Genomic DNA, 25,992 nt, shown 5'->3' on the forward strand with positions numbered 1-25,992 from the left:
CAACCAGTGCGCACGCGCAGTCGGTTACGCCCGCCGAGGGCGGGCCTAGCTGGGGCTCCACCCGGGTGCGTGCGTGGGTCACGTGGGTAACAGACCTGCGGAGTCCGGGGCGGCGGCCGCGCGTGCAGGCGGCGGGACGGGCTTCGGAGACCGCGCCTCTCGCTGCAGGTATTGCGCCCGCGCCCCTGGAGCCCCGCTTCCGGCCCTGGCCACGCCCCTGGGACCCCGACCCTCGGGACGCTCTCCCCCCACCCCCACCCCCCATCCCGGCCCCTTCGTCGCGCCCCAAAGCCGCGAACTCTTGGTTCCGCGCTGCGGGCGGCCCCTCAGCTGCAGGAGCAGGTGTTCCAGGCCTCGCCTTCGCCCAGCTGCTCGCACACGCGACACGCCCCGGAACCGCCTTTTTTTTTTTCGGTGCCTCTTTATCCTCTTTTCCCAGCCGCTGGGTTTGAGTGGGCTCTAGGATTTGCAGAATGGCCGCGCTGCTGAAGAAAGCGCCCAGATCCTGCAGAACCGGGGTGGGTTCTGCAGAGTCGCTGGGCCGTGCCCGGGCGCCCTTAGGGGAGAGATGAGACACACGCAGGAGACTCACTGTTCCACTGCCGGGACCCTGGGTGGTGACCGCAGCGGGTACAGGTTCCCATGAGGAATCTGATGGACCACGCAGCCAGGGCTCCAGCCCATGCCTTAGACTCAGGTCTTAGCTGTGAGATCCTGGGGTGTCACATTATGTCCTTTTCCTTGATGTGTAGTACTGCCTCGGAAGATTGAAGAAGCAGATAAAGTGAGGCCTTAGGGATAGCGCTTTTAAGCAGCTTTTCCCATAAAGTCGTGACTGTACAATAGCGGTAGCTGACATCGAACCCTGAGTGATAATCCTGGCTGGTGGCTAAGGTTTTTGAGCGTTTGCGGGAATACAGTTATATGTCCTTTTTATGTGTCACCTGTTCTAATTCTCATTGTGGCCAGGAAGTGTTAGCCCCCTTTGCAGCTGGTGGACAAAGGACAGTGTGTTGGAGTGTTGTAACTTCATCCAAAGATAGGATCTCTTTTTGAGAGTGACCTTAGTCATTGCGGAAATATTTCAGAAACGCAGAGTTCGACATTACTTTATTAGTGGAGGGTGTGTGTGTGTGTGTGTGTGTGTGTATCTTGGGAGGAGAGGGTTGTTCATTTATGTGTGGATGTGGAGGCCACAGGTCAGTGTCTATCACTCTACACCTTATTTTTTCAGACAGTGTCTCACACTGAGTGAAAACACTCAGTTTTCTTCAGGCTAGACTGATTAGCCCCCATGATCCTCTTGTCTGCTCCTTCCCATTACTGAGGTTACAATTGGCTCAGCAGTTAGCTATCCACTCTTACATACCACTGGGGTCTCAAGTCAGGTCCTTAAGCTTGCACAGTGAACACTTCATCCGATGAGCCATCTTCCCAGTCCCCAGTACATTTTTTCCCCCATTGAGGAAAAATTCTCCTAACAAAATTCACATAACAAAGAATCTGTCATTTTAGCCATCTTGAAACGTACAACTTTGTAGTATATTTACAGGGTTAGGCAGTTGTCACCACGCCCAGTTCCGAATAATTTCCACCACCCCCAAAAAGAAATTCCACCCATCAGCTGCAGTTTGGGCCCATCCTGCCCCCAGTGTGTTTTCTGTGTCTCTGGATTTCTCTATTGCAAACATGTTTTATACATGTGGCCCTATGTTGAGTGGTCTTTTTCGTCTGGCTTCTGTCCCTCAACCTCATTAATGTTTTCATGTCATAGCATGTACTCATGCCATTCCTTTTTAGAGTTCAGTAATTTTCCACCGTGTTACTCATGGTCCATGTTGTGTTCATCATCCGATGGACGTTTCGGCAGTTTCATCTTTTGGCTAGTGTGAATAAAGCTGATAGGAACCGCTTTACAAAATTTTAATGCAAGCAGAGATTGTTAAGTATTTTGGGTACGTGCCTAGGAATGGCCTGCTGTTTCCTTAATTCCTGGTGCCTACGTGGAGACCTGGATATCAGGGGGGCTTGGGTCGTGGGTAAGAATCCTGGCTTTCAGTTCCCTTGTTGCTGTTCTTTCCCCCCCCTCATCTTCACTGCTGATTCAATCAAAGATCAAAACCAGGCAGAAGAAGGTAAGGAGCCCCAGAAGTGTCATAATCCTTAAGGGAAAACCTTGCCAGAATACCCACCCAACGTTTTGAGTGTTTTCAAGAGTGAAATATGAGCTCTGGCACTGACAGTATCTGATGGGACTTACTCAGGCAATATTGTACTTACTCAGGCAATATTGTACTTACTCAGGCAATATTGTACTTACTCAGGCAATATTGTATTTACTAAGACAGTATTGCCCACACAGCGTTTTGGTGCTGTGGGATCACGCAGAAGCTGCGTGAAAGCCCGTGCTCACCATTACAGAATCCAGGATTACTGGCTTACATGAGAAGAACTTGTAGGAAATACCATGAGGCAATTCCTTATCAGGGGTTGCAGTTTGAAGTAAAACATGATGAGCAGTGCTCATAAAGGAAGGGTTTTGGAAACAAAGACATCCAACTCATCAACAGTGTTAGCGAGAAGCAGGGCGTGGTGGCGCACGCCTTTGATCCCAGCACTCAGGTGGCAGAGGCAGGTGGATCGCTGTGAGTTCGAGGCCAGCTTGGTCTACAAAGCAAGTCCAGGAGAGCCAAGGCTACACAGAGAGACCCTGTCTCGAAAAACAAAACAGACAAACAAACAAAAAATAAAAAAACAGTGTTAGAAAGAGGTAGCAGAGGATGTGTGTCTAGAATTCTTGTCATTTGGAGAGAAAAAGAGCACAGTACAGTAGGAGGAGGGTTGGGCAGTGGATGGGAACAGGCATTTCAGAGCTTCAGGAACAGCAGCACACATCGTTCCAAAGCATCTCGGCCCAGTTGCTCACCACTCCTATATACCCCGTTGTTTGAGGTTGAACTGTTGGGCACTCTGGTGAGTGGGTGGCACAGAGGAGGTGGTGAGGCAGGTGATGCAGGTCTGCCGCCGTGGAAAGGATTGGCACAGGCGAGTGGCACCCTTGAGTGCCTTGTGGCTCAGCAGTTCCCCTGTGAGACACATTCCTTCACGAGTGCCTACACCATTGCCCAAGAGACGTGATTGGGATTTGAGCGGTGATCCCGTCCTGGAGGGCACGGAACAACCCAGGCCTGGAGGTAGCACGCACAGGGATTGTATGTGGCAGTGTCACAGCCTATATGGAAGCTAAGTCCTCAGCCAGGAGAGAAGTCTCCAGAACAGGAGGAGGATCCAGGTCAGCTTAGGACTCTGGATGAGTCCCCATTGAGCCACTCAAACAAGCAGCACTCAGTGTCTCTCAGGACAGAAAAAGAGCCAGAGGAGCAGGTTTGGGGTACAGTCTGTGATGCCAGCTGCTGAGGTAAGATCACAAGTTGGCCAGCCTGTCTCAAAAGCAAAAAACACCTCTAAAACGAAACGAGCTTTAGGAGGGTGTGCCCTGCTGTGGAGAAGAGGGACAAGGAAGAAGCCGGGGTTCTGGAACCCACTAGATGCTGCTTTTGTTGGGTTGGTCACTGAGTAGCTGTTTTGTTTTCCTTCAAACTGTGCATATTAGGTTTTATATGTTTTGAACGTGTTTTCTGGTTTTTTTTTCTTGTTTGGGGGTGGGTACAGGGTCTCACTTGTATACAGGCTGCCTTTGAACTCATAGGGATCTGCTTGCCTCTGCCTCCCGGGTGCTGAGATCAAAGGTGTATATTGTCACACCCACCACCTCCCTTTTTTTAATTATGAAGAAATTAGTTTTCTTACACAGGTCCTGACCTCCGGAGGCCTGAGCTCTAGCTGCAGAGTCAGAGACAAGTGAAATGTGCTAGAGACACAGCAGGAGCAGCGGGTGAAGCCGGGAGAAGAAGAGAGGGGACCTCAAGCGGCAGGAGGATGACCCTCAAGGCCAGTGGGAGTTGGGGCTTTGAACCAAGAAAGAGTAGGTGCGAGCTGGCTTAGAAGGCTGAACAGGACTTGAGGTTCCTTGTTCAAGGCAGACTCAGTGGGAACCCCAGACTCAGACAGGAGCACGTGCCTGCATGGTGTGTGGCTGCAGAGGGCAAGGAGGCCTTGTCAGTCCTTCCCAGCCCACGGGGTCACGCTCCAGTCTAAGACCAGGGGGCTCGCTCCCTGATCAACTAGGTGGCTATAGCTGAGGGCCTGTTGCTGGGTCTTCCAGACTGGCAGTACACTGTCTATCTGTCCATCTTCCCAGTGTCTGTCCCTGTGTCCACCATACTCTATTCTGTAACAAGTTACAGAAGTGACCTAAGTGTTTATTACGTTATATGGTTCAGCAGTTTAGAGACTAAGTTAATGTCACCACACTGAAGTCACAGTCCCCAACAGGGTCCTTCTGGAGACCCCACTGAAGATTGTCCTCACCTTTGCTGGCTCCCAGAGTCATTCACAACCCTTGACTGGAACCCTGTGGAGACTGTGTTCATGGCACTCACTCTGCCTCTGACCTTGCTGTCCCATCGTAGGACACATGAGAATTTCCAGTCATGCCTCAGGACTTTGCCTAGAGTTGGGGCTGGGTGGCTGGACAGCCCCCTTCTTTGTCCTGGGGATACTTTCTCATCTCTTAGAAATGGTCAGTTATCTTTCTGTAGGTCCCCAGGCATATAGGACCAGGGGACGCCTAGCTTATTTCTCAAGTTGTCTTTGGTCTCAGACATTTAGTTGCTATCTTTAGCCCTGTCTGAGTGGTTTCGTTTTTTTCATACACAGTGTCCTATGTGAGGTCCCCCTCCACAGGGCAGTGACTATCAGCTCAGGTCTTTTGATGGCTTTGTGCTTATTCATAAACATATGGTGTTGGACTACATTGGGCGTCTGTGAGCTTGGTTGGTATGAGCCAGATCTTGCTTTGACCTGCCAGGGAGGCATGACTGAATGGCGTGTCTTCATTTCAAGGGTCCAGAGTGCCAGGGCTGGCTGTCAGTGGCTGCTTCTGAGCAACACATCATAGGTGGAGGGACCATTGTCTCAGCAGTTCATGACAGTGGTGAGCTGGGGAAAGGTCTCTAGGGGGGAAAATGCCAAGACCTCCAGACTGCCCCCCTCCTTCTTGCTGCTGCCTGGGGATGAGAAAGTGTTGGGCGCCCAGGTTCAGGCAGGCCAGCCAGCATCTAGCAGGCTTTGGGCCTGGAGCACACAGGCTGGCCACTGTGGTGTGAGAGTTCAAGTGGGTGCTGCAGGGGACCAAGGACGGTCGGTAGTGTGCAGAGAGAGAGGGTGACCCTGCCATGGTCAAATGCAGAGACAGGTGGATGTGGGCAGCCAGCCGCTCCGGCTCCGGTGCTGTCAGGTTAGTATAGATTGCCCTCGGTCCCCAAGCTCACCTGGATGGATTTAATGATGTGTCCCTAAGAAGAAAAGAGTCAGGACACGGAAGGAATGCCTTCTCCACTGTGCTTCCAAGCCAGGGGACTGTCCCCAGGTGTGCGCTCTTTCCTTTGCTGCCATGCATGAAAAGTTTTGCTTTGTCTCAAAAGCATCGATCTCAGTTTTGCATAAAGTGTTCTCAGCTGAGCTGGGCATTTATTTGCCGTGGGCTTGTTAGGAGAGAGGACAGAGCTCTGTGGTACCAAGCCCAGAGCTGGCAGTGAAAAGGTAAGAGAAGGCTGGGCTGATGATGACTGGAGTGGAAACCCCCTGAGGTCAGGCACTCTTAGTAGCTCCATCCCTTCACTCCCCTCTACCTCCTTCTACCCCCCCCCCTTTTTTTTTTAACAATGCCAGTGCTTGTAGCCAGGACCTCACCTCAGCTTGGACAGCCATTGAACCATGGAACTTACTATATAGACCAGGCTGGCCTTGAAGTCAAAGAGATCCACCTGCCTCTGCCTCCTCAATGCCGGGATTAAAGTGAAAGTGTCATTGGATTTGGCTGGGTCCTAATTTATTTGTTTGTTAGTTTGTTTGAGACAAGTTCTTACTGTGTGTATAGCCCAGCTTTTTTGCCTCAAACTTGGAATCCTCCTTCCTCATCCTCTCAAATTCTAAGATTATGTGTCCATATCACTACTCCAGGCTGAGAAAACCTTTCAAAACTTAGTGTCACGTCAGCTTGATTAAGAACAGGAAGCCCGGTGTGGTGGCCCACGCCTTTAATCCTAGCAGAGGTAGGTGGATCTCTGTGAGTTCAAGGCCAGCCTGGTCTACAAAGAGAGTGCCAGGACAGCTAAGACTACACAGAGAATTCCTGTGGGGGTTGAGGGGGCCAAGGGAGGATGACACAGACACACCTATAAATGTGGAGCTTCTGAGGAGAGCGTGGTGTGATGGGGCTGGCTGTGCATTTCCTCTGTTTGAGGCTGGATAATCTCAGTGGCCCCTGGCTGTTACACTGTTACACAGTTGTCTTTTTATGCTTCCCTGGGCCTTTTACTAGGGAGGCTGTGAGCTAGCAGGCTCCTGCTTGGTGGTTAGTTTGTTTCATTTTTCTCCTCTGGGACACTCCGTAGTGTTTGAGTCAGATCACAGTAGACACAGGGGTACCTGCTCCTGCCCCCAGAGTTTGTTCCGGTTTTTGCCACTCTGCTGTTTTCAGGACTCCCCTCCTTTGACTTGAATGCAGTTTCATTCCAGAAATCATCCCCACAAGTTTTACATTGGGGAGGGGGGTACTTAAAATCCAGTTCCCTGTGTGTAATCTCAGCTATTTTACTATGTGTGCGCCAGCCATCAGGCTCATCTGGCCATTTAGTGTACTCTGGGTCTGACGGCAGCGGCTCCTCTGTCATGGTCCAGGATGGAGCTCAGCCCTTGGTGATGCCATCAGGACCAGGCCCGGCCTCTGCCCACCTCTCCTGGGTCACTTCTGTAAGCTAAGGTACCCGACAGGATTGCGTTTTAATTGTTAAATGCCTGCCTCTGTCGTGGCTCCGAACAGCTGTCATGATTCTTGGGCGCTGTCTGCCCTTTAGTGTTTGCTCTGTGCTCACTTACAAGAGCTGTGTGGGACTTTCTTAGACCTGGAGGCCAGGAGGAAAGATGCCAAACAAACCAAGTGAGTAACAGGAGGGTGCTCGCTGTGCTGTCGTGGAAGAGCACCGTCTCCTCATTTGGGGGGGGGGGCGGTTGCTCCTTTTGTATAATATGGATGTTTCTTGGGGCCATGTGCTGTCACTACCTGTGTTTGTCCCGCTAGTCACTGTTGAGGCGGCAGGTCTTCGGTACTTGCTGACTGAATAATGCCAGGAGGGGAAACACATTCCAGGCTGCCACCCAGGGATGCTTGTGCCTCCTGGAGCTCTGGAGTGGGGCACTCATGTTTATCTTTGTTTAGGCTGCTGGTCGCTTGGAGTCAGGCGCTCTGGAGGAATTCGGTAGCTGAGTAGTTCTGTTGCGCAGTCTCCTTGGAAAGCAAGGGCTCTCCAAGTCACAGATATTAAACAGTGAGGTCGTGCCCTGCCATCCCAGGCATTAATGTCATTTGAATGCAGTTATGAAAGGCCAGGGTTCTCCTTCCTCGCCCTGAGGATGTCTTTTCCTCCCGGTTTTACTCTTTCCCCAAAGAGCAGCTCTCTCTTCTTGTTCCCACAGGTTGCCATGGCTGCTGTTGACAGCTTCTACCTCTTGTACAGGGAAATTGCTAGGTCTTGCAACTGCTATATGGAAGCACTGGCCTTGGTGGGGGCCTGGTACACAGCCAGAAAGAGCATCACGGTCATCTGTGACTTCTACAGCCTGGTCAGACTGCACTTCATCCCTCGCCTGGGGAGCAGACCGGACCTGATCAAGCAGTACGGAAGATGGGCGGTCGTCAGTGGTAACCTCAGCTCCAGTACCATTTCTGTTTGGGTTGTATTTTAAGTCAGTGTTTCCAACCAGGAGCTACAGTAGGATTTAATGGGAGTCTTCTGCCTCCTGCTGAGACCTCATTCTGTGCTCTTCCCGCCTCGCTTCAGGGAGCCCTATCCTCAGATTTGCATCCTCCTCATTCCTCCCTCCCCTCACGTGTCTTTCCTGCTGTCTGTTTTGAAATTACCCTCTGAGGCTGTCGGTGCTCTCAGAAACGCGTTACCTGTTTTGAATTGTGTTGTGATTTATCTCTGCAAACCAGAAAGCTCATCCTGACACCTGAGCAAGCCAGGTGCGCGTGTGGAAACAGGTTTCTATGGTGTCTTATCCAGCAGGCTGAGCATCAGCCCTCAAATACATGAAAATGTCTGGGAACAACTCTTGGGAGTCAGATGTGTCCTTCCACCATGTGGGTCCTAGGGTTTGAACTCAGGTCGGCAGGCTTGGCAGCAAGCACCTTTTATCCCCTGAGCCATCTCACTAGCCCCTGCCTGGGGATCTTTAGTATTAGGGTTCACCTTATCAATTCAGCATTGTCCTCAACTGACAGATGTGTTTTTCTCTGGTGAGATCCACAGTGAGTCATCCTGGTTCTTTGTGGATATGATGCTTCAGCATGCTCATGGCTCCTGGCTTGCCTTGCAGGGGCCACAGATGGCATCGGGAAGGCATATGCTGAGGAGTTAGCGAGCCGCGGACTCAACATCATCCTGGTCAGCCAAGAAGAAGAGAAGCTGCAGGCAGTGGCCAAGCACATAGCTGACACCTACAGGGTGGAGACAGTTGTCATGGTGGCAGACTTCAGCAGAGGCCGGGAGATTTATGCTCCCATCCGAGAAGCCCTGAGAGATAGAGACGTTGGCATCCTGGTGAATGACGTGGGCGCATTCTACCCCTACCCCCAGTATTTCACCGAGGTTCCGGAGGACACACTCTGGGACATTGTGAACGTGAACATTGCGGCCGCGAGCCTGATGGCCCACATAGTGCTTCCAGGGATGGTGGAGAGAAAGAGGGGTGCCATCGTCACTGTGTCTTCTGGCTCCTGCTGCAAGCCCACTCCACAGCTGGCTGCCTTTTCTGCGTCCAAGGTTAGGCTCTTCTTCCTGTGGGGTGGTCAGGGAGTAGTCAGCTCCCATTTGTTTATACTAGCATTGCCCTGCCCTGCCCCTTCCCTCCCCCACTACCCCCCAACATGGGGACAAGCAAGTCTTTCTGCTCCTGGGTTTTCTTTCGAGTTCCTTCCAGGTTCATAGTCCTCCCCCTCTGCCCTCCAGGCCTATCTGGACCACTTCAGCCGAGCCCTGCAGTATGAATATGCCTCTAAAGGGATCTTCGTGCAGAGTCTGATCCCCTTCTGCGTGACCACCAGTATGACTGCGCCCGGCAGCTTCCTGCACAGATGCCCGTGGCTGGCACCTTCGCCGAGAGTGTATGCTCAACATGCCGTGTCAACCCTGGGCATTTCAAAAAGGACCACAGGCTACTGGTCTCACTCTATTCAGGTAGCTCCTGGTCCCGCTGCCCCATTCAGGCAGCACCACGCTGTCAGGTCAAAGCTCTGCGCGCTGTGCCAAGGACCAAGGGTCAGCCTACCTCACATTCCCAGGGATAGATGCTCTTGTGGGGTGGTCAGTGCAAAAGTTTGCAGATTTTCTTTGTCACCTCTATGACGTGAAACAGGCTGCTTCGTGTGGGGATGTGAGGATCATGGGTGCCCCATAGGGATTTCAGTGCAGAGGCCCTGGTGATGCTTGAAGACAAAATGCTACATGCACGGTCCAGTCCAGAGATCTGTGAGTTAGGGCCAGAAGCACATAACTTACCATGTTAGCTAAGTCTCCATGTATTTTATTCTTGGACTCATTTACTCAGGAAACCTAGGATTTTTCCTAAGATCTTTGTTGTTGTCCTTCAGAAAGAACAAAGATGTAAGAGTATTTGGGGGGGCCAGCCAGATAGTTCAGCAGGTAAAGGTGCCTGCCACCAGGCCTGATGAGCTGAGTTTGACCCCCAAGTCCCACGTGGTAGAAAGAGAGAACTGCCTCCCACAAGTTGCCCTCTACAAGGTGTGCATGCCCCACCCCACATGCACACACAAATAAATGTAGTCAAAATATTTTGAAAAGTATTTGAAATTTGTAGGATATTTAGAATAGTGATTTTAATCACTAGTCCAGTAACTAAATGATTTATAGTAATTGTTTCTTATTATCTGGAATAGAAATAGATGTGACCAAATTTAGATTTACCAGACACTTTCTGACTACCAGGTACATACTTTGGGGGCTGTTGAGCATAAAGATAATTCAGTTTACCACCACAAAATAAATGTGTGAGCAAATCAGTGGTGAATTCTTACATTCATCTAAAGGCTCAGAGCTAGACGTCTGTGTAAAATGCTGTCTACATAGCTGTTATGAGTTCGTAATTGCTTGAGAACTGAGCGGAGACGTCTGAGACGTAGCCTTAGGCTGGCTCTGGTAGCCTGGCCACCTCTTTGGTCACCAGGAGGCCGGGGCAGGAGGATCTCAGCTTACGGTCAGCCTGGCCTATGTAGCGAGACCTTTTCTTTCTCAAAAACAATAGCTCCAAGGTCTTGAAGCTCGCTTAGAAATGCAGCTGCAAGGACAAGTAGTGGTGAGCTATTTGTCCGTGTCTGTGACACAACGGCGTGTCAGCCACATGGGAATTTGGTGAACTCTCTAGTATGACTTTTTCACCCAGGCCTGGGACTGCAGCCTGCTAGTCCCAGCTGCTTTGCGGTGGTGGATGGACTGTCGAGCCAGCCTGCGCTACAGAGTGAGCTCAAGGCCAACCTGGGCAGCTTATCGAGGCTTTGTCTCAAAAGTTTAAAATTGGGAGAGGGAGCAAGAGGGAGAAAGAGAGTGTGAGTGTGCACACATGAATGAGCTGGGGATGTTGTCAGTGCCTGTGTCCTTGCCTAGCAAGCATGTGGCCCTGGCTTCTACCCCCAGTATCACTATCAGCAGCAAAAGTGTATTTTTTTCTGCCAAGAAATTCTATGAAGCTGGTTTAGTGCCCAGAGTAGTTTTCTATACAGAGCTGTTAAAACTTTGGTTTTTAACCGTGGCCAATCCATTTTTCTTTTAAACTGTAATTTTTAGAGTGGTGCCCTTTTTAAAAGATTCTTTGACTTTTATGTGTATATGCATGTCTCTGTGGGTGCACATGAGTGCAGTGCCCACAGAGGCCAGGAAAGGGCATCAGGTTCCCTGGCACTGGAGTTCCAGGTGGTTGTGAGCTGGTGAGGTGCATGCTGGGACCTGCACTCCAGTCTTCTTCAAGAGCGGCCAGCTCTCCTAACCTCAGCCATCTCTGCAGCTCCTGCTTCTGTGTTACAGCCAAGGTGTGGTTCAAACACCACTCTCCTGGCCACTCTGCAGTCTCTGGCAGCTCTGGCTGTGATTGTTCCTGTGTAATTATCGCTTCTGCTGAGTGCAATCTCCCAGGGTCATAAGGGCCCAGTTTGATGAAGATTGCAATACTCGTGCTGTTCTTTAGCTATAAGGAACAGATCTGGAATATGTCAAACAAAGGGAGCAGTGTCTCACCTCAGCTGGCCTCCTATGCTGCGAGCTTAGTGAGAATGGTGTCCCGCCTTTGTTTGTGGCCAGGAGGAGGGAGCTGATAGCATATGGGCTCTGGTGGATTTCTGCCCCAGCAGGAAACATTGCATTAGAGGTGCCTCTGCCTCTGAGCTGGAGGTGTGTGGCCCCCCAGTGTTGGATGGGACAGGAAGGGCAGAAGGATTGGTGCTACTCTGGTCCAGATGGGGGGCTGCCTGAGTGGAGGGAATCAGGTGTGGTGAAAGCTAGTGGGAGCTGCACACTGCTGCTGCAGGGCAGCTGAGGCGGCAGCTGTGCAGGTGGGACTTCAGGTCAGGGGTCTCTGCTGGAGGCGGCTTCTCAGGTTGGCAGCATTCGGCAGCACCACAGAGCGTGTGAGAAGAACTAGGTGAGAGTCTAAGCATGGCAGGGCAAAATGGAGAAAGGAGGTCTAGCGGAGATGGGGATGGGACAGAGGAAGCCACGTGGAGACTGACCGGAAGCGTTCCTCAGCTGCGTTCACTGCAGCTGAGATGGGTGGTGCCAGTGCACCCAGCTCCCAGCAGCTCAGTCCTGCCTGAGAGAGCGTCAGTGTGAGGGCAGAACTGCTGAGATGGGCCCGCTTCTCCAGGCCTGCCTCCCTGCAAACCACCCCCTGCCTTCCCCCTGCCTGGCTCAGTGTGATCTCTTTACTGCTGAGGTGGCGTCAGACACAGTCACTGTCAGATCCTTCCAGTGTCTTCTCCAACTGCATCGCTTTGGGGCTGCCCTGAGGGCACCGCTTTCTTAAACCTAGATGGGTTAGCACCCATGACATGACTCAAGTCCTAAAGAGTCTAAAGAGCCTGCAGCCCCTTCCTGCCTGCCTCTGCTTCCCCTCTTGCGGCGGTGCTAACCAGACCTGAGGATCCCAGCTCAGTGGTGAGGTCCTTCCCTGTCTAACAGGAGTGCAGTGACTTCCTAGCTAGGTGAGTGGAGCACAGCCGAGATGCAGGAGCAGAGAAAGATGGACCTGCAGAGGGCAAGAGAGTGCCCCCCATAGCAGAGGGGGGAGGGGTCTTAATCAAGGAGTCTTTACATACTCATGTAAGGTTGGTCCATTCCTGAGCATGCTCGGTTTAAGAGGCTAAAGAGATGGACAGTGACGCTCTGGGCACTCTCACCATAAAGTGTAGCTGGAAATGAAGGGAAGGACATTTCGAAGGTATCCCGCCTCCAGGGCTCTTGATGTCTGCACCCTGAGGATGAAGTCCATCACTCCTCTTCCGTGAGCTCCCACAGACAGCTGCCAAGGGTTCCGGCCCTTCACTGCGGGGCTGGAGAACTGTTCCCTGGTTGGCTCCACTTAGCTCCCTTCTCACTAAGTAAACACTGAAACGCGCATAACGAGTACTACCCAAGGGCTCCCAGGGGCTCGCCTGTCTCAGGTGCCCCTGGTTTTGTATGAACCAAGTCCCAGGTCCTCCCAAGGTACCCCCGCAAGAATCCTTTCGTCTCCTTGGATTTAGACAAGATCCTGTTCAGGGTGGTCCAGCATAGCCTCTTGGATTTAGTGATTTATATATTTAACTTTGCATGTGTTGGTGGTTTGCCTGCATGTCTGAGCGTGTCCAGTCTTCTGGAGCTGGAGTTACAGATAATTGTGAGCTGACATGTGGGTTATGGGACTTGAACCCTGTCCTCTGGAAGAGCTGCCAGTGCTCTTCCCATCCACTGAGCCATCTCTCTGCCCCCTCTCCTTGGATTTAGAGTGTTTTACTAAGGATACATGTTCCCAGGAACACACAGGAAGGGAGCAGGTGCTGATGGTGGGCATCGTGATGGGGCATTGTGTCCTTTTCCCATCTTCAGTGAGTCCAGGTGAGTGCCCGGTACGGAAGCTGACCGCAGTGTGGAAAGGGCTCAGGTTCCTCCGTATTGTTCAGTGTGCTCAGTCCAGGTGAGTGCCCGGTACGGAAGCTGACCACAGTGTGGAAAGGGCTCAGGCTCCTCCGTATTGTTCAGTGTGCTCAGTAGATGTCCGCTTTGATGGCTTGGGATTCTAATCACATCTTTTTCTTTCTTTGTAGTTTCTTTTTGCACAGTATATGCCTGAGTGGCTCTGGGTGTGGGGCGCAAACCTCCTCAACCGCTCCTTACGGAAAGAGGCCTTATCATGCCAAGCTTGAACCTGGAAGCTCGGGAGCGGCTTGGCCAAGCCACAGTAACCTGCAGTATTCCGGCGTTTGGAAGAACACATTCACTTCACCCGTGTTTTGTCTTGTACAGAGTACATAGTGTGTTGCCATCCCTCATGAGGCCGACTTTAAGTCTGTGAGAAAACCTCAGGGACCACATAGGTGGCCCAGGGCACATAGCCACGAAGCCTAAGAACAGAGCGGAATGCTTCCCCAACACTTTGAATGTGACCGACCAGCTCCTGTAACTTCTTGTGTTGGGTTGTTTTTTGTTTTTTAGGGAAATCATCTGTTTTTCTTTTATAGGTGAAGGTGATTATAGTATTGGCTTTCAGATGTTCATCACGCTGGGTGTGGCAGCTCATGTCTTTAATCCCAGCACTTGGGAGATATAGACAGGTGGATCTCTGAGTTTGCCTGGGCTACATATTGAGTTCCAGGCCAGCCAGGGATATGTAGTTAAAACCTATCTCAAAAAAAAAAAATTAATGTTTATCAGGAAGACAACAGAAAAGTGTTATTTTCTAACTGTGAACTGTGAGTGCAGGTGGTACTAGCAGTAGACATGTGTGCCACATGGGGCATCCGTGTGTGCACACTGCCTTTCCTTAAGGTTGCTGTAGAACCATGTGTATGCTGTGTGTCTGAGCAAAATTATTGATAAGACTTTAAGAGACTTGCCGAGACGAGGTAATGGGGAGCCTTCCTGGCGTAAAGTCTGGGTTACTCCTTTTCTTTTTACATGGGGAAGCCTGCTGGGCTTACCATGCTGACGCTGTTTCCTTTGAGTGGTCTTTGTCTTTCCAGCTCTATAGGTGGGTTTTATTCCTAGATACATAACGGCTTGTCCTTTGATTTCTAAGGCTGTGACTAGGTAGTGGTTTCTCGGCACACCCATGTGCTAACTGACCCCTTCAGAGCTAGTTATGGCAGGTTCTCATACACCTTTTCTGTGTAATCCAATTTCGTCCCAGGAGCATTGTTGATAAAACCATCAAGTGTTTGTAGAATAGTGGTTAAAATGTGGGCAACTTTTGTGTGTGGTACGAGGTAGTTTTGAAATGATGTTAGAAGCTCATTTTTGGCCTGTGTAATGAATGTGTACATTATAGGGAATGCTTATATTGGCCTGAAGGTACTTTACACAAATCCCACAATATGGGTGCGTGTTGAAACTCACTGTCTTTAACTCAGTCTTATGAAACCAACCACCTGTAAGGGTCTCATTCTCAGCACTTGGGAATCAGGAGTCACGGCAGCTTGTGCAGAGTGGAGAATGTGGCACTTAGCATTGTGGTGCCGATGCCATACCTGGGAACTGAGAATGGGCGGAATGCTGGGACTTGTGTGGACTTGTTGTGGTGACATTCTGTCACCTGTAGCATTTCCAGAAGATCAGTGATTACATCCTCAAAACATGTGCAGAGCTCCATGCCTGGAGATAGTGGCCGAAGAGCATCGGTGGAGACTACTGTCATGCTGATGAGCACCTTGGCAGATATGTGAAAAGCAGCAGCAGTTCCACGGGAAACATCACCACTCACGGTCCCACTAGTGGGAGGAAGGCAGGAGACTCAGGAGTTCGAGACCAGCCTGGCCACACAGTGAAACCCTGGTTCAGGAAACAAAAACAATAGCAGAAACACACTGTCAGTTCTGAGTAAGGTCCTGTGGTCCAGTACTCAGACTTGTCAGTCAAGGGCAGAGTTCTTGCTACGTGATGGAAGAGGTCAGCGCTGTCGGTGACGGTCCCTCAGCTAGAACTTGCTCATTGTGCAGACTCAGTGGTCCACGGGTCCAACAGAAGACCGGAACCAGGCATCCTTAGGCTTCCTAGCTCTCATCCTCAGCCCCTTTCTGCTGAGTTAGTCAGCCCACTGTGGACATGGTTTATAACTTATCCTGTGAATTGAAATGTAACAATAAAAGCATCATTGTTTCCTTCAGGTGTCACTGCCACTTAAGGTTCTTTTTTCCCCTTGTAGACATGATGAGAAGTTGACCTGTTGACCCTTATGGTTGTCACTGATTAAACATCATTGTGCCCGCTGCCTGCGGCCATCTGAGGGGCCTTCTCCTCTGGCTGAGTGGGTGAGGATGGTTGTGAACTTGGCAGTGTGGGTGGGGTGGGGTGACCCATGAGCAACTTCACTTGTATGAGAAGTACGCAAGCCAGTTGTAGGGTTAGAGCTCGGGGAGAGGAAAGCAGGCAGAGAGTTCTTAGCAGATTGTTCTCAAGTTTTCTCTTTCAGTTTAGTTGTGTGTGTGTGTGTGTGTGTGTGTGTGTGTGTGTGTGTGCGCGCGCGCGCATGTATGTATGTGAGGCTGTGTGTTTATATGCACCACATGCATGCAGGTGCCATTGGAGGTCGCAGGGATTAGATTCCCTGGAGCTAGAGTTACAGATGGTTGTGAGCCACCACGTGGATGATGGAGATGAAACCCGGGTCCTCTGCAAGAGCAGCCAGTGCTCTGAACAGCTGAGCCACCTCTCCAGCCCCCTTTTCTTTTCCTTCGTATTTATGATGCATCTGTGTGAGTGTATGCCACATGTGTGCAGGTGTCTACAGAGGCCAGAAAGAGTCAGATATCCCTGGACATGCAGGTGTTAGGAGCTACCTGATGTAGGTGCTGGGACGTGAACTCAGGTTCTCTGGAAGAGCAGTTAGGTGTCCTTAACCACCGAACTGTCTCTCCAGCCCCCTGGGCAGCCATTTTTGTTTTGCTTACCTCAGTGGTGTAAAATCTCTTCCCTGGTTGGGAACTAGCGGGTTGATGGTGTGTCCTCAGTCCTGATGAGGACTGTGCCCCGAGCCTCTGCCCCTATCTACCCACAGGGACCTTGGTACATTCCCTGACTTAGGACTGACCCTGCCTCCTCTGTGTTTTGAGTTATGATGTGTTCCCAGGAGAGTGGTATGTGTGGTTTCCACATTCAGTGCTGGACAGTGACAGCAAGGCTCAGCTTAGGCAGTGTGGGTCACATGGTTACTAAGCAGTTATCCCTTGGTGCCTTCGAGGGATCGGTTCTTAGAGCCCAATGGACACCCAAAATCTGCAGATGCTTAAGTGCCTTGGATAAAATGAAATAGCATTTGTATGTAACCAAACAGGTCCTCTGCCCACTTGAAGTCCTCTCTAGATTATAAACACCAGACACTGTGATCAGAGCGATATAGATTCAATGTGCTTTCCCAGTGAGAAGTCACTCCAGCACTTAGAGATCAGTAAGGGAAACTAACAATAGCATGGGACTGGTTCTGGCGATTGGGCAGAAGGGACCCAGTCCTGGACAGAAATCCCCATCCGTTTAAGCAGTTTCAGGGCCCACAGTTATTCTTTGAACAGTTAAATTGATGTCAGAGACACAGAAATCCCAACGTTGGGTTGTTTGAACAAACGGGGGGGTGGGGGGGAGATTTGCAATATAAAGCAGTTGTCGTCATCCTGAGACAACTGCTAGGCAGCTGTTAGCCAGGGTCAGCACGCCTGCTTGGCAGAGTATTGCTCTTGCTGATTAGAGGGACCTGGACTTGAAGAGGACCAGAATTCAGTGGCACTGTGACCCAGTGCTGCTCCCTTGGAGCTTTCCAACAGATGCATGTTCTTTGATGTGGGACTATTCCTGATGGCCAGCTGTGAGCCAGGGGTGTCTCCTTTTGTGATGGCTCTAATAGGCCACTATCTCAGCAAATCTTAAATGCTCAGAAAAACCTAAAGTTAATGTGTTCGAGGGACAACTGTTTCTATCCCTCAGCCTGGTTGGTAGGTATACTACTCAGCCTTGAGCATTCCTTTAGCTAAAGCTGACTGTGGCACTTAGTGTTTTCTCAGCAGGCTTAACAGATCCGTCAGAACATCAGTTTATTATTCCCAGTCTCTCTTGTACCAGGAAGAGGCTTCTAGTTCCTGGGATCCAGGTAGCTGAGCTACTGACTGACTGACAACAATCTTGGGAGAGTGAAATAGTAGTGAGACAGCAGGCCGACAGCAAGATGGAGCCTCTACCCAGCATCTCCCACTTGGGCCTGCCATGGGGTGCACACCTGCGGAACAGGGCAACAAGAGCCCCGCACAGGGTCTCTCCTCTGCACCGCCCCAAACCTCGGGGTTCAGATCCTCTTTCAGGAGGAAGAGTTTGTTCAGCTTGGAGGTCCAGGGAATAACCCAGTTCCTTCGGTACGAGTTTTGGTAGCCAAGGCCCATCACCTGAGGTTGTGAGCCTAGGACCCGAGGTTTGCTGGTTTCCACCATCCTTTATCGTTTTCAGTCTCGTTTACGCAAGCGCGTTTGGGGCTGCTCGCTCGCACCTAGGTTATGCCAGGGCCGAGTGTGATCCAGGTCAGTACTAAGCATGGGCCTATCCGACTGGTGTCCATGTCGCTCAGGTACGTTTTTCTGAGCCTTACTAGGCCGTCCATCAGAGGCCCTCTCAGCAGCTGGGGGCCATGGGAGTAGGAGACCGCAAAGATTTGGTTCATCGGGAAGCCCTCCCAACAGCAATGGGGGTTAGTTTAGGAGAGTGCACAGACTGGGGCCATTGTGGGTAGTTTAGCAGGATACACAGACCCGGGCCATCAGCAGCTGGGGCTATGGGGGCAGTTTAGGAGCGCGCACAGACTGGTAGGAGCCTACGTAAAGGCGCGTACTCCTTTTCCTGGAGAACCCCCAAAAGCCTGAGCTCCCCACAGCCACAGGGAGTTCGGGCCCCGCCCCCGCCCCCCGCCTCTGGGCCTCAAATGTCGCGAGATCTCTGGACAGCCTCTCGCCTCGGTGCCGGGACGTCAGGAGCGCGCACGCAAGTCGCGAGCGCGCGGGGCACGCCAGGCAGTGTCTCCTGGTCTGTCCTGTTCCCGCCCCCTCCCCTTCCAGCGGCGTGGTCTCGCGAGACTTGCGAGTAAACATCCCCCGAATGGAGACCCGAGGCGTGTTCGCCGCGGAGGCGCCGTTCCCCCGGGCCCGCCGACCCCGAGCCTGAGGTGGACGCAGCAGGTACGTCAAGCCGGCCGTGCCCTAGGCCCAGCCGCTCGCTCCCAGCACGGAGGCCGCCGGCGACCGCTGCCGCTTCCCCTGAAATTGGCCCGGAGCAGGCGGAGCAGCGGCCTGGCCCGCGCCTGCGCGCCGCGGTGCGCACGCGCCGCTCTCCTCCGCAGGGTCCTGCGGTCGCGAGCCCCAGGGAGCGGGCCTGCAGCTCCGCGCACGTCAGGGCTCGTGTTTGCATTTACTATAGGGTTTGGTTTTTTTGTTTTTTTGTTTTTTTTTCTGAGTGGCACTTTGGAGTGACACGAGGAACACTTGAAGGTTTGATTCTGGGGCCCAGCCTCGCTAACCCTTATAGATTTGGAAGCGAATGAAAAACCAGACGGAGAGAGAAGTAGTTCGTCCATTTACAGTCTGCAAAAACGTTTTGTTGTTGTTTTTTTAATGTGGCCCCCCCCCCAAAAAAGTTAATATTTGAGACAAGGTCTAATTAGCTCAAGCTGGCTTTGAACTCCTGATCCTCCTGCCTTCACCTCTGCTGCTGAAATTAAAAACGTGAACCGTCATACCACTTACCGTTACTTTTTAAACGTTAAGAACCTAATTTTTATAAAATGTTCGCATCACAGGGTTGCTTGTTTTAAAGAGTTACTGCCCCGTGACTTTGTGCTAGCATGCTGAGCAGTTCAGATGGAACCACAGCCCACTTTGAGAACCACTCCCAAGACAGCCCTCCATCACCACGACCCTTTTGGGATTAGGACCCATTTTCAGTCTGCTTATCACCAGTATTAACTTATCTCCTCAGATTTTCCTTTTGGGAATAATCGGTCAGGAGTCACAAGTGGCCTTTGGTGTCTGGTTTCTTGGTGTCTTGGTGCCTCGTTTCCAATTCATCTATGTTGTAGCAGAAATCAGTACCTTTTTTTTTTTCTTTTTAGTCGAGTGAATCAATATTTTATTTTATTTTATTTTATTTTTTATATAATAGCCCACATTTGCCCCCATTCATGTGGAACACCTTTTGCCAAGGTTTTATCTTGCAGTATATGTTGGCCATACTGGAATCTGGACCACACTTTGGCCCATTAGGACTCTTGAGCAGCCCTCAAACATCCCATAGAACCAAGAGGTGGCTGTTACTATTTTTAAAAATGTGATGTAATGTTGACAAGCCTCCCTTCTTTCCCCTCTGTCCCCTTTCCCCCCACCCCCAGGCACCTAGGACTGAAGGAGGCTGTTTTTGTAGTTAGGTTTCTTCCCCCCCCCCCGCTTCTTGTTGCCATTATATTCTGTATTCTTTGGTGCTATTCCCTGCCCGATGGTAGACAGTCTTTGGACCAGAGACCAAAGGGGAAGTGTGTGTGTGTGTGTGTGTGTGCGCGCGTGTAGGCCAGAGCCCTGCAGGCGTTGTCCTTCATCGTACTCCACCTTATCGCTGATTCCCTGTTCAGTCAGTGATTGAACTAGAGTAGCGTACTGAGTGACTTAAGACTACTAGGCCAGTGTGCCCCAAGGGCGACGACCTGTCTCTGCCTCCCAGTGCTGGGATTATGGGTATGCACTGGCTTGCTCAGCTGTGTTACTATCTGGGGACCGTAATTCAAGTCCTTATGCCCCCTGGACCATCTCCTCCCCAGCTCCTCCAGGAAGTGTTGTGAGTGGTTTCTTCTGGGGAAGAAGTTGTACATTATTAGCAACCCTTTAAAAAATGATTTATTTATTTTTATTTCCTATGCATTGTTGTTTTGCCTGCATGTATGTCCGTGTGGTGGTGTTGGATCCCTTGGAACTGGAGTTACAGGCTGTTGGGAGCTGCCATGTGCGTGCCAGGAAGCAAACCCGTGTCCTCTGGGAGAGCAGCCAGTGCTCTTAACCTCGAGCCACCTCTCCAGCCCCCTCTTAGCAACCCTTGATTGCTAAGTACTTCAGCCTTTCAGAGTGGTATAGATAGGATCAGAACCCAGTGATCTGAAATGCTAAGGAGTCCAGGCTTTGCATTTGCTGTTTTGGGAGGTAACGGTTTTGGTAGACTAAGGCAGGTTAAAGAGGTGACAAAGAGTGGATCGTTCTCTCCTAGTTACACGGTGCTTGCTGTGTCTCAGAAACCCATGTCTGTGTGATGTCTGTAGGTCAGAGGACAACTCTGGAGTCAGCACTCTTTCCTCACCTTTATGACGGTTCCAGAGATAAAACGCAGATCATTAGGGCAGCGCAGCAAGTCCGGGTACCTGTGAAGCTGTCTGACTAGCCCTATTAATCGGTTTGCCTGCATGTGTGTGTGTGCACCACTTGCCTGGAGAGACTAGAAGAGGGCATTAGATCCCTGGAGCAGACTGTGAGCATGTGGATACTGGGAATAGAACCCACGTTCTCTGGAACAGCAGCAAGGAGTCACCGCTTCCGTCCCAGGCCCTGTTAATCTTGTCTTTGTTTGTGTTTGTTTTTTCTTTTTAAAAATTATGTATGTATGTATGCATGTATGTATGTATTTTTATGTGTGTTGGTGTTTTACCTGCATGTATGTCTGTGTGAGGGTGTCAGATCCCCTGGAACTGGAGTTACAGACAGTTGTGAGCTACCGTGTGGGTGCCGGGAACTGAACCTGGGTCCTCTGGTAGAGCAGTCAGTGCTCTTAACTGCCGAGCCGTCTCTCCAGCCCCTTTTGTTTTTTCTTAAGGAAATGAATTTCAGATAAAATTTGGAAAGTAAGAAGTTTGGTGGCATGGTCTGTGGCTGGCTGGAACCTGTTAGCTGTGTAGAGACCATGAGAGACTGCTTGGAGCCAAGAGCAAACTGCGGGGACAGGCAGTAGGTGCCCCCACTTCTCTACACACGACACCAGCTGATGGCTCACAGAGGCCTCCATATGCACCTTATTTTAAGAGTATCTTCTGGCACTGCTTAATTGTTAGCCTGTTAAACAGTGGGAATACAGCCAAGTATGCAATTGAGCTACAGAAGAGATCATTTTCCAGCCAACTTTTAATTAAATTGAATAGTACCCTTTCATGGTTTAAGCAGCCTTTGCTGGAGGTATTTCAGTAAACTAGTTTATTCCGAGGCAGGGCATGGTGGCATAATTAGACGACTGTAATACGGGTCATTTCCTCTCACCTGAATTAGATTTTAAAGTTATAGTAAAGCAAATAACTTTATATATTTTAAAATTATCCCCAGAAATGTAGTATTGGTGATGTTCTCTTACTGTGCACGTTATAAATAGAGTTTCAATCTTGAAAGGGCCATCAGCTGCCCCTTGCTGCTCCCTCTCCTTCTCTTTCTTACACATGGACCCCTTGCACCCACTCCTGATGTGCATGTGTCTTCCCTTTGTAGTATTTGACGTGAGGCTCATCTTGAGTCCACTCAAATGAGTGGTGCAGATAAACTCAGGGGAAGCCGTGAGTGGAAAGACTGTCTTTAGGGTATGCTTCTTATAGAAAATATCCAGGTCTTCTACAAGGATGCCTAGGAATTAAGTCTGATCAGCACTTGGAGAATCCAGGGGCAGCCTCAAGAGGCCCGTAAGTAAGTGGCAGGCACATGAACTTTCTGGAAGGAGTTGTGAGGAGCCACAGGTTCTCCTTTAGCTGGGAAGGCCACTGTAGACAGATTTGTGGGAACAGCTTCTCAGAAATAGTTTAAGATCACTCTGTACCAAAATAAGTAAGTCTGACATGGTTGATTTCTGTTGTTGTTTTGTTTTGTTTTTTAGACGGCCTCCTACCTCTGCCTCTCCCTCTTGAGTGCTGGATTTAAAGGTGTGCACCATCACATCCAGCACACAGTTGAATTGAATTTTCTGCTATCTTACCAGAAATGTAGCTTCCTTATTTAAAATTTATTTTAAAGGATTTATTAAACATAACAAATAATATGATGTATCTAATTATAAAAATAATAAAAGCTCTTTGTAAACTATGAAGAAAACATAATAAAATGGAAAAAGACGAGTCATTTTGGTAGAGTAGGAGCACTTTTACTATTTTACTAGTTATCTTACAGTGTTATTTTTTTCTTGTGTACATAGATGCATTAAAACAACTTTTTAGGTTAACTTTTATTTTGCCTAAGTGTATGTATGTGCACCCTGTCCTTCCTTGGAGTCCACAGAGGTAAGGAGAGAGAGAGAGAGATCCTCTTGAACTGGAATTGGGGTTGCTTAGAAACTATCATGTGGGTGCTGAGAATCAAACCTATGTCCTCTGCAAGAACAGCAAGTATTCTTAATCGCTGCGCCATCTCTTCAGCCCCAGAGACACATTTTTAAAAATCAAAGTTTGCCAGTACTTGGGAGGTAGGTGGAAGCAGTTGGGTCTCTGAGTTCGAGGCCAGCCTGGTCTATGTAGAGAGTTCCAGGACCTCCAGGGCTCTTAGAGAGACCCTGACTTGCAAAGGGTGTGTGTGTATGTGCAAAGTGTGGATCATTCTGTACAGGAACTGATTTCTCTAATACTTCACTAGTCCATTCTCCTATACCAGCGCAAACTGACACTGTTTCCTGTTTGGTCATGCTGGAGGTCAGAAGTCCAAAATGAGCGTCATAGGGCTAAAGTCAAGGTGTTGACAGCTGATTCTTTCTGGAGGCTCTCAGCAGAGAATCCGGTTCCCTCTGTTTAAAGACGCCACCTGTGTTCCTTGGCTCCTTGATTTCTTTTTAACAAAACCACACCCTGGCTTTTTACCTTCCCACCCCTGAACCACCCACCCGGATGTACAGAGTGAGGGTGGATGATGCCCTCCCCAGCTTAGAGCCGCCATACCCTGCTGAGCCTTTGTGTAAAAGTCATGTCCACATTCTGGGGGTCAGGATGTGGACATCTTTGGGGGACCATGATTCAGTCTGGTTTGGGACATAGTTAGAAAAATTGCTACAGGGCATTATATGGTACAAACCAACTATGATCATTTTCCATCCCCTATTGCTACGTGTTTAGATAGTCTCTAATTCTTTCCTGTTACAGTCTTGCCCTGTACATCCTTGGATTTAATATGTGCTTTCAGGTTCATGCACGTTGGACTGAGTTCCTAGGGGGCATTTTTAAAACAGCAGGCTGCTTTCCTCTGCAGAATGTGAAGACATCGGGGTTCTTCCACAGCTTTCCCACTCAAGGGCAGGGTGCAGGGGCAGCAAGGGCGTCCCTCCTTTAGGCCTTACCCGAAAGTGTGGGCAGTACCAGATGTTATGACAGCTGTGTGAGTTATTACACGGTAGCAAATTAGAGTCCTGTCTGCTCGTGGGAGGGTAAGTGACTGTCGAGTTTTATCCCTGGCTCAAGAAGCTTTCCTGTCCACTTTGAAGGGTTTTAGTGCATATTGACAAGTGCTTTCGATACTTTAAAAATTATTGATAACATGAGAATACATGGGATTGTTGAGTTATTTAATATGAGTTGTATTCTGAGTGCATCACCTCCTGCCCCAGAAAACTAGTTTTTTATGTTTATTTACAATGTAAATGATAAAAACATTAAAGCTAATTTGAACAGAATGTTTTTGACTGAAGCTTTTCAGAAAACATGACAGTTCTACAGAATGGGAGCTGAAGCGCCCCTCCCCCAGTAGCCCAATCCCACATTCACTATTGAGCCAGTTGCTGATTGAAATTGTTTGGGGTATTGGAGGGATAGCTAGTGGCTCAGAGCAGTTGCTGCTCCTACAAGGAGCCCAGTTCCTCCATGGCAGCTCACAAACCCAATGAAGCTCCAGCACCAGGGGATCCCACACCCTCTCCTGGCCTCCAAGGGCATTGCACACACATGGTACGTGTATTTATGTGCACATAAAACACTCATACACAAGATAAAAGTAAGTCTTTAAAACATCGAGGATGTGTCCATACTGAGCCTGCCTTGTTCTCTGAACAATATGGCCATGACCGTTCAACATTTGCATTTTTAGGTATTGTAAGTCATCTGGTATAAATTAAAGTATATGTGCACAGTTTCTGTGGAAGTGCTGTGCCGTTTTATGTAAAATATTTGCACATCTTAAAATATTTGCACATCGAGGTTGGGGACCTCGAACCAGTCCTCGGTAGATCCCCATAGCCGGCTACACCCCCATTTCATTTGAGTCAGTACTGTCACCTGCCATGTTGTGGGTGCTGTGGGCAACTGGTGAGTGGAAGCTGCTTCTTGAAATGGCCCTTGGGGTTTATCATGATTTGTCTGCTGTGGAGTTTTGGAAGGAACCTCAGAAATAGGCAAGCTCTTTTCAGTGCCTCTGCTGGAGGGCACAGGCTGGGCTCTTGCCTGTGGCTGGCTGGTGTGGATAATGTGGTGAGGTCACTCTTCTTTGTAAATGTGCATTTTAATGGGCAGCATTTTGAAACTTTGTGTTGGGGTCTGTTTGCCCATTTTGAATTTTTGAAGAGTTGTGATCTGTTACTCATTACATATTGTGAAGCTCAGATTGTCCCAGCTTTGGCTAGGGAGAGTCCCTCCACCCTGGCTTCTGGCAGCACACCCCCATTCTCTGCGTGAGCACTGCCTCGCTGTCTGGTACAAGGGGTTCTGTAGTCACATCTTACCTAGTCCCACCCGCCTGTGAGCTGACTCTTAAGGACTCTGACTTCTTTCCCTGGAGAGTGGTACTCAGCAGGCTGGGCCCAAGTGGAGCCCATGATATGGCCCTGCTGCTGTGCCCTCTGGGTAGGTGGCCGTGTGTTCAGATGGGCACTCGCTTACTTCTACATCTCTGCGCACATCTGAAAACTTTGAGATTGTACCAGCATTTCAGTTCCAGCTCCATCCTGAGTGGCTCACTCTTTTTCTTTTTCGATGGCTTTGCCTCACATACTTTCCTACCTTCTAGATTCTAGCTCTCACTGGGTCTCTGTGGCTTTCTTGTTCTCAGCAACCTGACTCAGAAGGGAAGGACAAATCAGTGGCTTCTTTGTGTGAGCCTGTGTAAACACACTTGTGTAACTAATTCTGTTGTGCTCCTGCTTGCCACTAGCTGCTGAGCATGTCTTGTGGCTCATGTTTACTGATTTGGGGTGGTATCTTGGGCACCATGGTTTGTTGATGAAGGTGGGTAGGTGTGTTACAGTCCCCCTGGAAATGTCTGTAGGTCAGGATCTCTCCAAATGCACAGGCCCAAGAACACAGGGGTTAGTGCTAAGTGGTTGGCTTCCTGCACCCAGGCCCTATGCACTGTCTTCTAACAGTTGAATGGTGGTTAAAAGCCATAAAGGAAAATGACTTGACCCTCTTCCATGATTACCTTGGGCTCTGTAATTTTCTACTGCAGACCTGTCACAGTAATGAGTTCTAAAAGCCTGGACTTTTCACCTTTGAGGACAGTCAGCAGGCTACCTAGATCTGTCTACACAGCAGAGTTGCTTGAGGGTTTTTTGTTTGTTTGTTTGTTTTTAAAATCATTTCCATCCTGCTCTTTTATCC

General features: G+C 49.9%; 2 protein-coding genes across 3 annotated transcripts in view; both read left to right on the forward strand.

Moving 5' to 3' along the window:
- The first annotated feature begins 37 nt into the window (after positions 1-37).
- On the forward strand, positions 38-15,549 carry HSDL1 (hydroxysteroid dehydrogenase like 1). The gene is made up of 5 exons (XM_084755989.1): positions 38-168; positions 7,600-7,825; positions 8,503-8,948; positions 9,135-9,362; positions 13,496-15,549. The coding sequence occupies exons 2-5, from the start codon at positions 7,606-7,608 to the stop codon at positions 13,592-13,594; spliced, it is 993 nt and encodes a 330-aa protein (XP_084612115.1). The 5' UTR covers positions 38-168; positions 7,600-7,605; the 3' UTR covers positions 13,595-15,549.
- A 2,876-nt stretch (positions 15,550-18,425) lies between these two features.
- The window catches only part of MBTPS1 (membrane bound transcription factor peptidase, site 1), a 53,336-nt gene continuing 45,769 nt past the window's right edge, over positions 18,426-25,992 (forward strand). For both annotated transcript variants that reach the window (XM_084757447.1, XM_084757448.1), the window contains exon 1: positions 18,426-18,595. The gene's annotated coding sequence lies outside the window, so the exon portion shown is untranslated. The remainder of the gene's footprint in view (positions 18,596-25,992) is intronic.

Source organism: Acomys minous (assembly GCF_964271855.1).
Source record: "Acomys minous genome assembly, chromosome: 14".
Lineage (NCBI taxonomy): Eukaryota > Metazoa > Chordata > Mammalia > Rodentia > Muridae > Acomys > Acomys minous.